The sequence below is a fragment of the Euleptes europaea genome, chromosome 11 (assembly GCF_029931775.1).
Source record: "Euleptes europaea isolate rEulEur1 chromosome 11, rEulEur1.hap1, whole genome shotgun sequence".
NCBI classification, from domain to species: Eukaryota; Metazoa; Chordata; class Lepidosauria; order Squamata; family Sphaerodactylidae; genus Euleptes; species Euleptes europaea.
In genome coordinates this window covers 73,857,333-73,873,461 of record NC_079322.1, presented here as the reverse complement: position 1 = coordinate 73,873,461, position 16,129 = coordinate 73,857,333, and the positions used below count along the sequence as shown (strand labels likewise).

General features: G+C 42.9%; 1 protein-coding gene across 1 annotated transcript in view; it reads left to right on the top strand.

The window, feature by feature from the left end:
* The first annotated feature begins 5,037 nt into the window (after positions 1-5,037).
* The window catches only part of DLEC1 (DLEC1 cilia and flagella associated protein), a 53,129-nt gene continuing 42,037 nt past the window's right edge, over positions 5,038-16,129 (top strand). The window contains exons 1-6 of the mRNA XM_056857135.1: positions 5,038-5,103; positions 7,299-7,439; positions 8,506-8,662; positions 11,662-11,772; positions 12,463-12,653; positions 14,854-15,074. Of these exons, the coding sequence (XP_056713113.1) occupies positions 5,038-5,103; positions 7,299-7,439; positions 8,506-8,662; positions 11,662-11,772; positions 12,463-12,653; positions 14,854-15,074 (887 nt within the window). The remainder of the gene's footprint in view (positions 5,104-7,298; positions 7,440-8,505; positions 8,663-11,661; positions 11,773-12,462; positions 12,654-14,853; positions 15,075-16,129) is intronic.

Here is a 16,129-nt window from a genome sequence, read left to right as displayed (position 1 = left end):
CCACTGGCCGGAGGTTTTTTGGGCACAGCCTGAGGAGGGTGGGATTTGGGGAGGGGAGGGACTTCAATGCCAAAGAGTCCAATTGCCAAAGTGGCCATTTTCTCCAGGGGAACTGATCTCTGTTGGCTGGACATCAGTTGTAATAGCAGGAAATCTCCAGCTAGTACCTGGAGGTTGGCAACCCTACCTGCCGGTTGCTAGAGGGGACCTGCTCTTCACAACTGGTGGGAGGTTTTTGGGGCAGAGCCTGAGGAGGGTGGGGTTTGGGGATGGACTTCAATGCCATAGAGTCCAATTGCCCAAGTGACCATTTTCTCCAGGGGAACTGATCTATATCAGCTGGAGATCAGTCATAATAGCAGGAGATCTCCAGCTAATAACTGGAGGTTGTGCAAAAAATACTCACAATACTAGTAACAGCAAGTAAAGGAAAAAAGAACTAGCACAACTCAATTCAATTTAAAGAATAAACAATTCATTAAGTGCTGCAATTGAAACCACCACAAGTGTGCACTATATACAAATATAAACAATGGAATACAAGAAACGTATACATTTGAATGAAAAAAGAAAAATAATTATATGGATTATATTCCTCCCAACTGGTATGCTTTTTAACACACCAAGAGGTAAGCTATTGTTGTCTATCCTTATATATGTATTATTGAGTTTTAATGTAATATAAATGGAAAATGAAATATTATGAAATTTTTATAGGCTGATGAAGCTATGCTTTGGTGAAAGCGCTAAGATATCCGGAATAGCGTTTCCTCCTTCCCCCTTTTTTGGAAACAAGTCTTCTTGGATTCATGCGGACCTTGTGCCAACTATATAGACATTACTGACCTTCGTTTGGATCAGAAGAATTTGGAATAGGATAAGACTGTTGGACTTTGGACTTTGCCCATTTGCTCCTTGTATTCCATTCTTTATATTTGTATATAGTGCACACTTGTGGTGGTTTCAATTGCAGCACTTAATGAATTGTTTATTCTTTAAATTGAATTGAGTTGTGCTAGTTCTTTTTTCCTTTAATAACTGGAGGTTGGCAACCCTACTGGCAACCCTAATATGACGCATGCAAAACTCTCGGTGGCTTCGGCTCCAACCGACTAACACAGCTACCCTGCTGAAGCTCTGTGAGCTAAATTTGGGTCCTGCTGCCCCACTGACCAAAATACTCCCCATGCTATTTGCTTTTCTCTTTAGAGCACAAGTCCTAATCCCTTTAGGCAAGGAAGCTGTGGTAATGGCAACAGTGACTAGTTTCTTTATGGAAATTTGGAGAATGTTGCCCTTCAGGGGTGCGTGATCAATACAGCCAGCCCAGAACAGGTTTGGGAATAACCCAGGGCATCCTGAAAGGTGACATTCCTCTGAGATGACAAAGGAGAGCCTTCCTTGGGTGTCCTTGAGTCAACCTTATTTACAGCTAAAGCCTACAGAGCTACAGTGAGGGGGACCCATTCTCTGTGTTAAAGAGTAATACATTTATATTCTGGCCTTCAGCAGAGTATAACACCATAGAGTCGGCCCTTCAAAGCAGGAATTTTCTCTAGCAGGGGCTGTAGTTGAGAGATCACTTATTCTGGGAGATCTCCAGGATCCACCTGGAGGTTGGTAACCCTAACTACAGCCCACTTTGTGAGATGCAATGAGTGGATCTTCACTATGCTGATATTTTATGTAGGAAATATTTGTGTGTGGGGGGGGGGATCTGCTTGTCCTGGTTTTGTTCCTGTAAAACAGCTTTCTTTCTGGAATTACGATCAACAGCCATGAGAGCAATTATTGTTATTGATTTTTCTTAGGAAAACGTGTGTGCCTTCTCACCGAGGAACTACTTGCGGCGACTCATAAAGCAAAATGAAAATAATAAAATCATAAAAACAGCATACTTATCAGTAGTTGAACAAGCCAAAAAACAGACAAACAAGCAGACCGGGAATATAAGAAAAGCACAAAATAATATTCAGCAGTCTAAAATGTTATCCATAAAACAGGCCCCAGACTATAAATAAAGCATAAAAACAACAACAAAAAGACAAACCATATCAGTTAGATGCCTGGGTCAAAAAGAACTGTTTTGGTCTTACGTATGTATGTATTTATTTATTTATAACCCGCACCCTCTCCTCAACAGAGAACTCAGGCAGTTCGCAGAATACAACATAGCATTAAAACTTAAAACAGATAACAAAACCTATGAATAGAAATAAACACAATAAAACAGATTCTAATTAAAATTCAACCGGTCATCAGATCTGGAACAAATCTGGACAGCCAGCCAACTTACCCATTATCTTAGTTAATAAATGGCGGCCTGGCACCTAAAGGACCGTAATATTAAAAGCTGACAGTGAAAGGCTTGGATCTTGCCAAAAAAAATACCGAGGATGTCCATCAGTGGGATGCAATTTTCTCATCACTCTTTCTGCAGCCCAAAATACCTCCCAACTGCTGCCTGGGGGGTTGGAGGATCTGCCCCGCTCCCCAAGAACAGAATAAGGCAGGAGGAGAAGCTCTGCAATGGGAAAGAGGAATTGGTGACCCCCTACTCCTGTGGAATTATTAGTCAGGATCCTACTCAAGTAATTGTCCAGCTGATTGGAATCAATTTTCTGAGATTTGGCTCCCAAAATTTGAGAGACCCAAAACAGATAAAAGGAAATATTGTCGAAGGCTTTCACGGTCAGAGTTCATTGGTTCTCGTAGGTTATCCGGGCTGTGTAACCGTGGTCTTGGTATTTTCTTTCCTAATACCAAGACCACGGTTAAACAGCCTGGATAACCTACGAGAACCAGATAAAAGGAAGTATTTCTTCACACAACGCATAGTTAAATTGTGGAACTCCCTGCCCCAGGATGTGGTGATGACTGCCAACTTGGAAGGCTGTAAGAGGGATGTGGACATGTTCATGGAGGAGAGGCTATCCATGGCTACTAGTAAAAATGGACACTAGTCATGATGCATCCCTATTCTCTCCAGGATCAGAGGAGCATGCCTATTCTATTAGGTGCTGGGTAACCCAGGCAGGATAATGCTGCTGCAGTCGTCTTGTTTGTGAGCTTCCTAGAGGCGCCGCCGGGTTGGCCACTATGTGAAGACTGCTGGACTTGATGGGCCTTGGCTGATCCAGCATGGCCTTTCTTATGTTCTTTCTTATGTTCCTACCCCCCATTCTGCCCCTTCTTGCTCAACCTCCTCCCCAACAGTACACCCCCAAATTGCAAAGGAGACACACCCTGACTACAGTGTTCTTTCATGCTACATAAACAGAGTTATATCCATTGGGGGTGCACTGATCTCAAGAGGAGATTGTAAAATAGCCCAATTTCTGGGATTGCATAGTAAGCAGTCTCTGTGATTGTGAAGTAGCCATGCTTTTAACTGTAGGAACAAAATTAGCAAACTGATTAGATACAGTGCTGCAAACACACCTTTAAAACTGAAAAGGAGAGCTATGATTAGTCCAAGTAGGGTTGCCAGGTCTCCCTTGGCCACCAGTGGGGGCTGGGGGCGGGTGTTGGGTTGCCAGATCCAGGTTGGAAAACTCCTGGAAAATTTGGGGGTGGAGCCTGGGGAGGAGAGCAACATCAGTGGGAGATCTCAGCTGAGATCCCTCCCCTCCCCAAAATCTGCCCTCCCCAGGATCTACCTCCCAAATCTCCAGGTATTTCCCAACCCAGAGCTGTAGGGTTGCCAGGTCCAGCATAATGTTTTTGAAACATTGATTGTAAAGCATATGCTAGGATCTATGTAAGACGTGACTAAGAAGTCGAAAATTAGATTTATTGTAAAGAAGGAATGCACAGAGTGCTGAGAAACTTCAATAAAAGTGCAGCGTGGACAACAGAAACCTGCAAAAGAAAACAAAGATACTCCGATGAGCAGAAGAATTATTTTCTTATGATTTGGAACTATTATATATCAACTGAAGAAAATTGACTTTGAAACAGGACACTTTACCGGATCCCTGTCTTGCTTGTTTTCTATAGTTCTTTATGATTTTTGTATCTTGAAGCTGCAATTAAGAAAAAAGTATGAATTATATGATCTTTGTGAAGGAACAAATGATTACATTATATATCAATTGAATTTATTTTCAAATTGGTGTTACTGATTTACGTTACTATTTAGCCATAGTGACTGCATACGGTTGACTAACTACCTGAAGGCTGGCAGCCCTACAGAGCTGGCAACCTTCCTCTCACTCCTCTTTAAGAGATGCTAGGATTTGGTGGAAATGGAAAAACTTACAGCTACTTTAAATCAAAAAGACAATGTTCAGTTTATGGGAGAATGGGAGGCTTGGATGAAATATTGTGAATATGAATTAGGACTAGGGAAATTGGAAGAGTACCTTTTAATCTGATCTAGATGACATTGCTAATATAAAGAAGTGTAATCAATTATATTAATAGTATATTGTGATTGAAACTTAATTGAGATATAAGAATAATTAAGATCAGACCATATCACGATGGGATAGAATACTTTATTAAGAGGCGGACGGAGGGGAGGGGGAAGTCAATAAATTTTCCTTTATTTTTTATTTTTATTTAGTACTTAAATAACTATAACAACATTACTTATGATTTAGTTTTTTATATTACTTTTATTGTTGTTTGTTAACTTGGAAAATTTATATTATAAAAACCAATAAAAATTTTCAAAAAAAAGAAAGAAAAAAGAGATGCTAGGATTTATTCCTTCCCCAACTCAGATGCACTGGGGGCGAAACGGGAAAGGCACTCTGTCCATGCCCAAAGGCCCCCTCGTACTTTTCAAACAGCTATCATGACACCCTCCCATGTTTCAAGCCCTGAGCCACAGCGAGAGCGAAGCCCCGCCCACTCTCTCCCCCCCCCCGCGCTCTGGAAACCGGAAGTTGCCGTTGCTAAGGGCCCGGCTTCCAGCGAGCGTCCGCGGGCCCTTAGCAACGGCCCGGGCCCTTAGCAACGATCCGGGCCCTTAGCAACGGGGGGATTTTCCTCGCTGGGAAGCTGTTGCCCGGCGGGGAGAGAGCCGCGAGCATGGCGAGCCGGCGGAGCCCGGAGCCCCCCATGTGCAGGCACAGGCCCGCCTCGGAGCTGACCCAGGTAAAGGACGGCACGCGTGTACGCTGTACACGTGCGCAGCGCTTCCCCATCAGGACCCCTGCTTGGGCAATAAAACGTTGCAACGAGCAGAAATGGCTACACTTACGGCATTAGTAAATCAAAAGGAGAATGCAGAATTTGTGGGAGAATGGGAGGCATGGACAAAATACATTGTCAACATGAATTTAAATGGGGAAGTATTGAAGGTTATGTTTTGCTCCAGTTCCACCGATTAAGGTAGAAATATTATTAAGATGAATGGTTTAGATTTTAAGAATTGTAATCCCGATTTATAGACGAAGTATTGTATTGAATTGGAAATTGAATGCAAAGGTGACAATAAAGTTATCAAAAAGATAGAGGAGGAGAGAGGGGAAGTCAACGTAAATATATGAACCAATTAAATATATAAAATAGAGAAATGTTGTTTATATATATTTATTTATGTTTATATATATATATTATTTATATATTAAGATATATATATATATATATATATATATATATATATATATATATATATATATATATATATATATATATATATATATATATATATATATATATAATATTAAGATATAATTATCTTAATGAATGATGGAAACTACTGTACTATAAAAAACAATAAAAAAAATGTTATATAAAAAAAAGGACCCCTGCTTTGGTTACTGGTGTAGGGGACAGGAAATTACATTGCAAGCAAGAAGTTGCATTGCAAGCAGCCAGTCCCCTTTGCGTTAAGGTTTTCCAGCTAGGGTTGCCAACTCGGGGTTGGAAAATTCCTGGAGACTTAGGGGTCGAGCTTGGGGAGGGCAGGGTTGGGGCAGGGGAAGGACCTCCAGAGGATATCATGCCACCTTCCAAAGCAGTCATGTTCTCCAGGGGAGCCGATGCCTGCAGCCTGGAGATCAGTTGGAATCTCCAGGTCCCACCTGGAGGTTGGCAATCCCGGTTGGCACTTCGTGTAAATTCTTCTTTGACTCCGCACATGAAATGCGCTTGACCGCCCCACGTAACATGTGCATGCGCAGAGATCTTTTGCACTCTGGACTGAGGCATGCAAGTGGGGTTCCTTCGTCCTCTGCGATTAGATGTCTGTGGGAAAAGAGTAGTAGAAAAGGGCAAGAGTCCGGTAGCACCTTAAAGACTAACGAAAATACTTTCTGGTAGGGTATGAGCTTGTGGGAAAAGAGGACAGTGCTGGGCGCACGCTGGGAAACCCTGAAGCTGCTCTGTCAAAGTGTACCAAAATCTCAATGGGGGGAAAAATCAAATAAATAAATCAACGAAACAAAAACAAAACCCCATGGCAGTAAAGGGAAAAGTCTACACCATGGGTGTTGAACTCACTTGTCACGAGGGCCGGCTATGATCTCAATGTCACTGGGTCGGGCCGGGCCATGTGTACCATAAACCTTTAAGCTAGGTACTGGAGATAGAAACTTTATAGAAGACACAGACAAAGCCAATTAATGATATTTTTTTTACTTTAAATACAAACATGCTTAAAACAAGAACACTCTTACAATATTTTCTTTTATTTAAGAAAAGGGCAAGAGTCCAGTAGCACCTTAACGACTAACAAAAATCTTTTCTGGTAGGGTATGAGCTTTCGTGAGCCACAGCTCACTTCTTCAGGTATCTGTAGCGAGGAGGGACCTGGCAACCCTATACACTTGGATTGATCTTCAGAAGTCCCAATAAGCAGTCCTAATTTTGTTTCAATTGTAAAATCAAATCTGATCAGATTTCACCACCATCTCTACTATCAACCATTTATTGTAGACAATGAATCATTACGCAGTGTGAAACTATTTCAGTCCTCTCCTCTCTCAGTAATGATTTTGTTAATACTTTGATGAGTAGGGTTGCCAGCTTCAGATTGGGAAATACCTTGAGATTTTTGGGGTGGAGCCTGAGGAGGGTGGGGTTTGGGGAGGGGAGGAACTTCAATGCCATAGAGTTCAATTGCCAAAGTGGCCATTTTCTCCAGGTGATGTCTATCAGCTGGAGAGCAGTTGTAATAGCTGGAGATCTCCAGCTAGTACCTGGAGGTTGGCAACCCTATTGATGAGCTGAAAAGTTTAGCAACTTTTCCAAATTATTTTAAAATAAGGATTAATAAAAATCTATTTAGTTTTTCACCTTCTCATATTAGCTCCTAATATTAACAAGTTCCTTTTCTTTCTCCATAGGACATTTCCCATTTGTTGGCTAGTATGTTTAAGAACATATATACTTCAGAGGTTATAGGAAAGGACGCAGTAGAAAACTTGATAAAGTCCCGTGGAGGAGACAATGCCGATCATGAGAAGTTTGTGGAACAACTGCAAAAGGTAAAGTGACCATTCAGCACTGTGGAAAAGAGCAGCGAAGCTGATTCAGTACAGAAATTTGACCCAGCAAAATCTTGAGCAAAGATTTCAATGGAAGAGAAAAAGATTTCAATAGAAACTAGTAACGTTATCCAGGGTTGCACTTATAGATATAGTTCTGGCGTGACTAGAATTGCCAACCTAGGGATACATCTCATCTCCAGACAACAGATTTATTTTATTCATTTGTACCCTGCCTTTCTCTGCAACAGGGACCCAAAACAGTTTACTTTGTTCTCCTCTCCTCCATTTTATCTTCACAACAACCCTGTGAGGTAGGTTAGGCTGAGAGAAAGTGACTGGCCCAAGGTCACTCAGTGAGTTTCCATGGCAAGAATCAGGATTTAAACCCAGGTCTCCTGGATATTAATCTGACACTCTTAACCACTACACCACACTGGCTCTCAGTTCCTCCAGAGAAAATGGCTGCTTTGGAGGTTACACTTTATGGCATTATACCCCACTGAGCTGCCTCCCCTCCCGAACAGCAACTCCCCAGACTCCACTCCCAAATCTTCAGGAATTTCACAACCAGGAGTTGGCAACCCTAGATGTAACATTTTTTAAATGTCAGAAATCAGAAATTGCCTTGTTGAATCAGACCAGATATTTTCTGTCCAGTGCTGTGTTTCTGACATGACCAAGCTGCATCTCCCGTGGAAACTTGCAAACAGGCTAAGATTACCATCCCTGTTGTTTGTTCATAGCACATCTTAGGGCAAGAACAGAAGAGAGGCGCCATGGCCCTGATCCAAATTGAGCTTGCAAGTGCAAAAGGAATTGAATTTCCAGCGGGGAAATGGCATCACATATCTAATGGGAAAGCTTTGTGACAGACCTGAACACGATTCAAGGGCTGTGTAACATGTAGCTAGGCCCAGTGTCTACCTTAGTTGCTCTTTTCACACAGCTTGTAATGTAATAAGCCTGTTATTCCTCTTACCTCCCCCCTTAAAGTTCATTTAGAAGGAAGCCCCATTAAATTCAATGGGGAAGTCAAAAATGTATTGACTGGTTGGCACTTTAGGTCCATTTGGAATATAAGAACCGCCTGACGGAAGCGGAAATGATAGAAAGGCACATAATTCAGGCAAGAGCTCGAGCGACTGCAGAAGAGGAAAGGGTCCTGAACAGGTACAAGGTGGACGTTCCGGAAGAGTATCAGGACATTGGATTGCCGCCAGGTGAGGGGATAGAAATCTGCCATCCTTTGCTAATGAATGCCATGCTAAAGGGGAAATCGTTTCCGGTTTGCAGAGGAAGTGCTGGTTGAATTCTGTAAGTATTGTCGAAGGCTTTCATGGTCAGAGTTCATCGGTTCTTGTAGGTTATCCAGGTTGTATGACCGTGGTCTTGGTATTTTCTTTCCTGACGTTTCGCCCACAGCTGTGGCAGGCATCTTCTGAGGAGTATCACTGAAGGACAGTGTCTCTCAGTGTCAAGTGTGTAGGAAGGGCAATATATAGTCAGAAGGGGGTTGGGTTTGAGCTGAGTCATTGTCCTGTAAAGTATTAAAGGTAATGTACTAATCATGGTCATGTAAGTATCAAGATAATGTGCTAATGAGGGTGTGGTATGTTAATGTGGAACCATTGTATCCTGAAGTGATCTGTTAACATGTGGAATCCAAATGGATTCCACATGTTAACAGATGTTAGATTGCACATGTTGGATTCCACATGTTAACAGATGTTAGATTGCACATGTTGGATTCCACATGTTAACAGATCACTTCATGGATTCCAAATGGATTCCACATGTTAACAGATGTTAGATTGCACATGTTGGATTCCACATGTTAACAGGTCACTTCAGGATACAATGGTTCCACATTAACATACCACACCCTCATTAGCACATTATCTTGATACTTACAGGACAATGATTAGCACACATTACCTTCAATACTTTGCAGGACAATGACTCAGCTCAAACCCAACCCCCTTCTGACTATATATTGTTCTTCCTACACACTTGACACTGAGAGACACTGTCCTTCAGTGTTACTCCTCTGAAGATGCCTGCCACAGCTGTGGGCGAAACGTCAGGAAAGAAAATACCAAGACCACGGTCATACAACCCGGATAACCTACAAGAACCAATGAATTCTGTAAGGTTTCCATGTTGGTCTGCGGTAGAAGAGCTAGATTCGAATCCAGTAGCACCTTAGAGATTTTGGGGATATAAGCGTTGGCTCTCGAAAATTTGTACCCTGGAAATCTTTTTAGTCTCTAAGGTGCTGTGTGTGTGTGTGTGTGTGGGGGGGGGGGGGGGTTAAGTGCCGTCAAATCGCTTCTGACTCATGGCAACCCTATGAAGCAATGTCCTCCAAAATGTCATCTTTAACTGCCTTGCTCAGTTCTTGCAAATTGAGGGCCATGGCTTCTTTTATAGAGTCGATCCATCTTGAGTCTTCCTCTTTTCCTGCTGCTTTCAACTTTTCCTAGCATGATTGTCTTTTCCAGTGACTCTTGTCTTCTCGTTATGTGACCAAAGTACGATAGCCTCAGTTTAGTCATTTTAGCTTCTAGGATCAGTTTAGACTTGATTTGATCTCTAACCCACTGATTTGGTTTTTTGGTGGTCCAGGGTATCTGTAACACTCTCCTCCAACACCACATTTCAAAAGAATCTTTCTTCCTATCAGCTTTCTTCATTGTCCAGCTTTCACACCCATATATAATAGTAGGGAATATGATGGCATGAATTAGCTTGATCTTGGTTTCCAGTGACACATCCTTACACTTAAGAATCTTTTCTAGCTCCTTCATGGCTGCCCTTCCAAGTCTCAAACTCCTTCTGATTTCTTGGTTGCAGTCTCCTTTTTGGTTGATGATGGAGCCAAGGAATAGAGGTGCTACTGAACTCAAATCTAGCTCTTCAGTAAGGTCTGAGTGTGATACTCCTGGGTGCCGTTAGCATCGATAGAAGCCAAGAAGGACAGCTTGTGAATAAAGCATTTGCTTAGCCAGCTGGGCATGTCCTTTGCACATGTGAAATCTGGAATGTGTGGCTGCATACTGCATGCAGTGAATGCAGCGTGCAAGAAAGCTGCCCGAGATTCTGTCGCACAGGAACTGGAACGCCACTCACACCATTTCACAGCTGTAGCTTGTCAAGCTCTGTCAGAGGCCTCTCACCATCCTGTTCTCAGAGCTATGCTGGTTTTATGATATGCATGAGACTTTTTTTTAATAGCTAGCTTTCCAGTAGTTTTTTTTTTTTTTACATGATTTCTATGCGGTTTTGTGATTTGATCGTGTTTTTATTTGTGAGCTGCCTTGAGCAGGTTTGCTGGGGCAGCGGCATATAAATGGCCTAAATATAATATAGGTGAGCCTGCTAACTGCAAATATAAAATAAACAAATAAGTGCTGACTGGGGCTTTAGTTCTCAGCTCAGCCCCGGCTGCTTCTGCTAGCCTTCAGAACTATCGCTAGTTCCCACAAGCCCTCATTCCCACTCAGCCTGTTAGACATCTTTGCCTCCTGCCCACTTTGTAAGATCATTTTCCTACTAATGGGGCAGTAGATTGGCTGCATCCCTCCCCAAGGGCACTTAAATTTGACGCTGGGTGTCAAATGGAGCATCCTGGGAATCCCAGCTGCCATCTTCTGGTTTTTAATGGTTTCTGGCTGCCAAATTTAGAACCTCCTGCTTAAAACTACATCTGGGATGCAGACCTCTTTGTACTCTGTGCTAGAGGAATTAAAATTCTGCACTCAGGCAATCCAAATTGTGCGCTGAGAAAAGCTGAGATTCACAACCAATATAAATTATGCAAAAGGAGAAAATTTACATAATTACACAGATCATGTGAAGCTGCCTAATATTGAAGCAGACCCTTGGTCCATCAAAGTCAGTATTGTCTATTGACTGGCAGTGGCTCTCCAGGGTCTCAGGCGGGAATCTTTCACATCACCTACTACCTGGTCCTTTCTAACTGGAGAGGCTGGGGATTGAACCTGGGACCTTCTGAATGCCAAGCAGAGGCTCTACCACTGAGCCACAGCCCTCTCCCCATTTTCTCCTATTTCTCCTAATTTGTTCTGTTTTGATCATCGTGGAGGGAAGGAAGGCGAGGATGCTGAATCTTTCTCTCTTTTTTTATTACTGTACATAGAAAAGGCAAGAATTTCAGTTACCTTTAAGCACTGTTTCTCTTTAAATTTGAATCTTGTAGTGAAGTCTTCCTTCAGGTGGTGTGTGGATGATGAACTTCTTAAAAAGCATGATTTAATCTGCCCTGGAGATTACATCATGGACCCGATCCCCATTACTCGAGCACCGAAAGGTAACATTTCAAGAGACAAACGTGGACTTCCAAGAATATAATTTAGGAATCCTGTACTAAGATGGAAGCCAGCCTGTTGTAGTGGTTAAGAACGGCGGCCTGTAATCTGGAGAACCGGGTTTGTTTCCCCACTCCTGCACACGAAGCCTGCTGGGTGACCTTGGGTTAGTCACAATTCTCTCTGAAGTCTCAGCCCCACCTATTTACAAGGTGTCTGTTGTGGGGGTGGTGGTGGAAGGAAGGGCGATTGTAAGCCAGTTTGAGACACCTTAAAGGTAGAGAGAAGCGGGGTATCAACCCAGTATTGAAAGGTCTGCATTGGCTGCCTGTTTGTTTCTGGGCCCTATTCAAAGTTCTAATTCTTACCTTTAAAGCTACAAACAGTTTGGGGGCCAGGAGACTGAAAGTCCGCCTCCTAGACATTGTCTAGCTTACTATGTAAGATCTGCCTCGGGGCCAAACAAAACGTGACAGCATCCTCGTGGAAAGGTGCAGCCAGCCCTGGTTGCACGTCCCATTCCTGGGGACAACTCTGGCCTGTCACATGGAGAAGGCTGGGCATGCAGGGACCCAGACAAGAGACCCTCTGGGAATGTCCTTTGTCTGTACACAATTTCTGAATGATTTTGCCATATCCGAGACCGGTCACTGCAAGTTTCCAGTGCCAAGAAGCATTTCTTTGAATTGCAGAGAAGTCGGAGCCTGGCTACTTGGGAGAGATCCTTAGTTTTCAACATCATGTTTCCGAAAATGCAATGTATAAAGACAGCAAACATGTAAAGAAAATACTAGAGACACTGCCGGAAGTTTCTATATCCTCCATCACAATGGAGTCTTCAGCCTCTGAGATTCCACATCCAGTTAGGAAACCATCCTGTAAGGTAACCTTTCACTTCCATTGTCTCGCTGCTTTTAAATTCTCCTTAGGCTCATCATGGGTTCTGTGTGCCATTTCCAGATCACTCCCGTGCTACCTTTTGTGGCCTGGTTCTCTCCCACTTCCTTTAGGCTTGCAGATGTTGCATTTCCCTTTTCTCCTCATAATGGCATCTAGAATTCTGCATCAATCCCCCCCCCCCCAGTTATTTATACACTGACAACTGGTGAACTATAGTCGATGAAGGGGAGTAGCTGTTAGGGGGAGATGCTGTGGCTCAGTGGTAGAGCATCTGCGTTGCATGCAGAAGGTCCCAGGTTCAGCCCCTGGCATCTCCAGCAGAAAGAATCAGGTTAGCAGTAGGTGATGTGAAAGACCTCTGCCTGAGATCGGACAGTATGAGTAGATAATACTGACCTTGATGGACCAATGGTTTGAGTCAGTAGAAGGCAGCTTCATATGTTAGACAAGGTGCTGTGGCTCAGTGGCAGAGCATCTGCTTGGTATGCAGGAGGTCCCAGGTTCAATTCTCGGCATCTCCAGTTAAAAGGACCAGGCAGTAGGTAATCTGGAAGTCCTCTGCTTGAGACCCTGGAGAGCCGCTGCCAGTCTGAATAGACAATACTGACCTTGATGAAGCAATGGTCTGATTCAGTAGAAGGCAGCTTCATGTATTCATGTTCTTCATTGTACAAATAAATAAATAAAGATGTGTTAGATGCAACGTGGCACTGATCTGGAGGAGACAGATTGTTGCCTCCCATCTCCAGTCGACATGCATAGCAATTGTACCATCCGGGCATGCATGGAAGTCCCAGAAGAAGCCATCCAGGGTGTGGGTGAGCTAGCAGGCCTAATGATTCAACCTGTCGCCCTGTGAATGAGCTCCCAAACCTGAGTCTCGGGGGAGGGGGGGCAGAAGCCTGACTGCCTACATTCATTAAAAAAAAAAAATCAATTAAATTTTTATCAATGGTTTTTGAATAATAATATAACTGATTTGCAGAAGCGGTGAAAAGGGAGGGGAGGGGAGAAATTATAATGGAAGAGAGAAGCTACAAATGCTTGAAATATGATGAATATTCAGAAGATTTTTTTAATTTTAAGTTTTATTTCAGTACACAAACGTATAAACATTAAACATAAACAATCATATTAATACAATTTATGTGGAGCTTACCTTTTTACTCTGTATTCTCAATATAGTCTCCCTAACTCCCATTCTGACCCCTCCCCTCTTCTCCCTTTTTACTACCATTAGGGGGCCATATACATCTGCTCACCCGACTGTTGCCGCATGGTACACTTGGCGGGGCACCACTGGACATTTTTGCCCTCCCTTTTTCTATTTTGTTTTTAGGACTTTTACATTGATGTTTTTAAAGGGTTTTATTCTAACTTTGTTTGCATCTTATTGTGTAAGCCGGCCTGAGTCCAGCTTTGGTAGGGGAGGGTGGGGTAGAAGATTAATAAAATCAATAAATATCAGATAACGTATTTATCGTAAAACATGTATCGCCTAAATCTTCTTCTGTTTTAATTTAATTTTACTCTTAGTTTTCAACTATATAATTAAAGAAATACATTCAATTTTTCCTGAAATTTTGAAATTGGTCTGTTACGTATAAAGGATGTTAATTTTGCCATAGTCACACATTCAGTTAACTTATTCATATATTCAGCAGATTATTGAGGAGTGTCATTTCTGTTCACACAAGGAATTCTGTAGACTGTCTGCCTAAATAGTAATCTAGTCAAGCCAGAATCTAATCAAGCAGAGAATGTCTAAAAACAGACTTTTGTTCATATTCCATTAGCCTGGAAAAGTAGCTGGTTTGATTGAGATTGCTAACATTTTAATGGGAAAGTCCATTTTCCCGGGCCCGTTTCTCTAATATGCTTATTTTCCTCTCCCCCTTTTTATCCTTACAACAACTACCCTGCGGTGTAGATCAGGCTGAGAGAGAGAGAGAGTGACTGGCCCAGGACCAGCCAGGAAGCTTCATGGTGCAGGGAGATTTGGACCCGGGTCTCCCAAGATCCTAGTCCGACATCCTAACCAGCATATCTTGCTGGGGTATGATTGCTGGTGTTCAGATTTCTAGAGCACCTGAGAATTGAGAAACCCACCCGATAATGTGATTGAGTCCCTCGCGAAATTGCACCTAAAAACACTTCTCTCCTCCTGTTGCATCTGCTGTTAGATGTCTAGCTCCTCCCGAACATTAGTCTGGAAGAATGACATGTCCAAAACGGAAAGAGACCAAGACCGCGCTTACCTCAAGAGACTCCACAAGCGCCACAGCTTCCTGAGAAACCCTCGCTTTTTCCTGCCTAACTCACTTAATGGAGGCAAGTCCCTGATTTTACCACAAAAGAAGGTGCAGCGAATGATATCAGGAAAAGAAAGCACCGTAGTAGAAAGGTAGCTGTGCGATAAAAACAAACCTTAACTGTCATATTTATGTAGCTCTTTTGAGCAGTCATTGTCTCAGTATTTCTTATAACATCTCTACAAGATAGACTAGTATTATTATATTGCAGAGGGGAGGTGGGAGATTGGGGTTTGTCAGAGGACCATAGAATCATAGAACCACAGAGTTGGAAGGGACCACCAGGGTCATCTAGTCCAACCCTTTGCACAATGCAGGAAATTCACAACTACTTCCCCCACACGCACACCCAGTGACCCCTACTCTATGCCCAGAAGATGGCCAAGATGCCCTCCCTCTAATCATCTGCATAAGATCATAGAATCAGCCTTCCTGACAGATGGCCATCTAGCCTCTGCTGAACAACCTCCAGGGAAGGAGTGTTTAACACCTCCCGAGGAAGCCTGTTCCACTGAGGAACTGCTCTAGCTGTTAGAAAATTCTTCCTAATGTCTAGACGGAAACTCTTTTGATTTAATTTCAACCCAGTGGTTATGGCCAAAACTTCTGGGATGTGCCAAAGATCATGGGCCTCTGCCAGTCTGTAAAACATAAATTTTATGTGTAGCTGGCACTCAGATTGGGGCTGTTCAGGAATGGGAGAGGGGATATGTAACTCTTCAGACCACCCCCCCTCAGTTTCACTAATGTAGGTTTTCACTAGTATTGATATTTAATAGACTCCTGCCCTGCCCTTAAGGTGCTTAAAGCATGGTTTTGATCAGTGAAATTAAGCAGGGTTCGAACGGTTAATCCTTTCTGCATTTTCCCTGAAACCCTGATTCAAATTACGCTATTATAGACTGAAAGCTCTGCCGTCAGCTCTGCTGGTTGGCCACTGTGTGAACAGACTGCTGGACTTCATGGACCTCGGTCTGATCCAGCATGGCCTTTCTTATGTTCTTATGTCTTATGTTTGTGCCTTAAGGCCACCAAGTGAATGATGTCTGAGGGCTAAACAAAGAGCTGGTTCCAGCAGATTGGCTCCAGCAGTAGAGGTGCCTTCCCCTGACCTGACACACGCTTCCATCTAGATGCAACCTCAAAT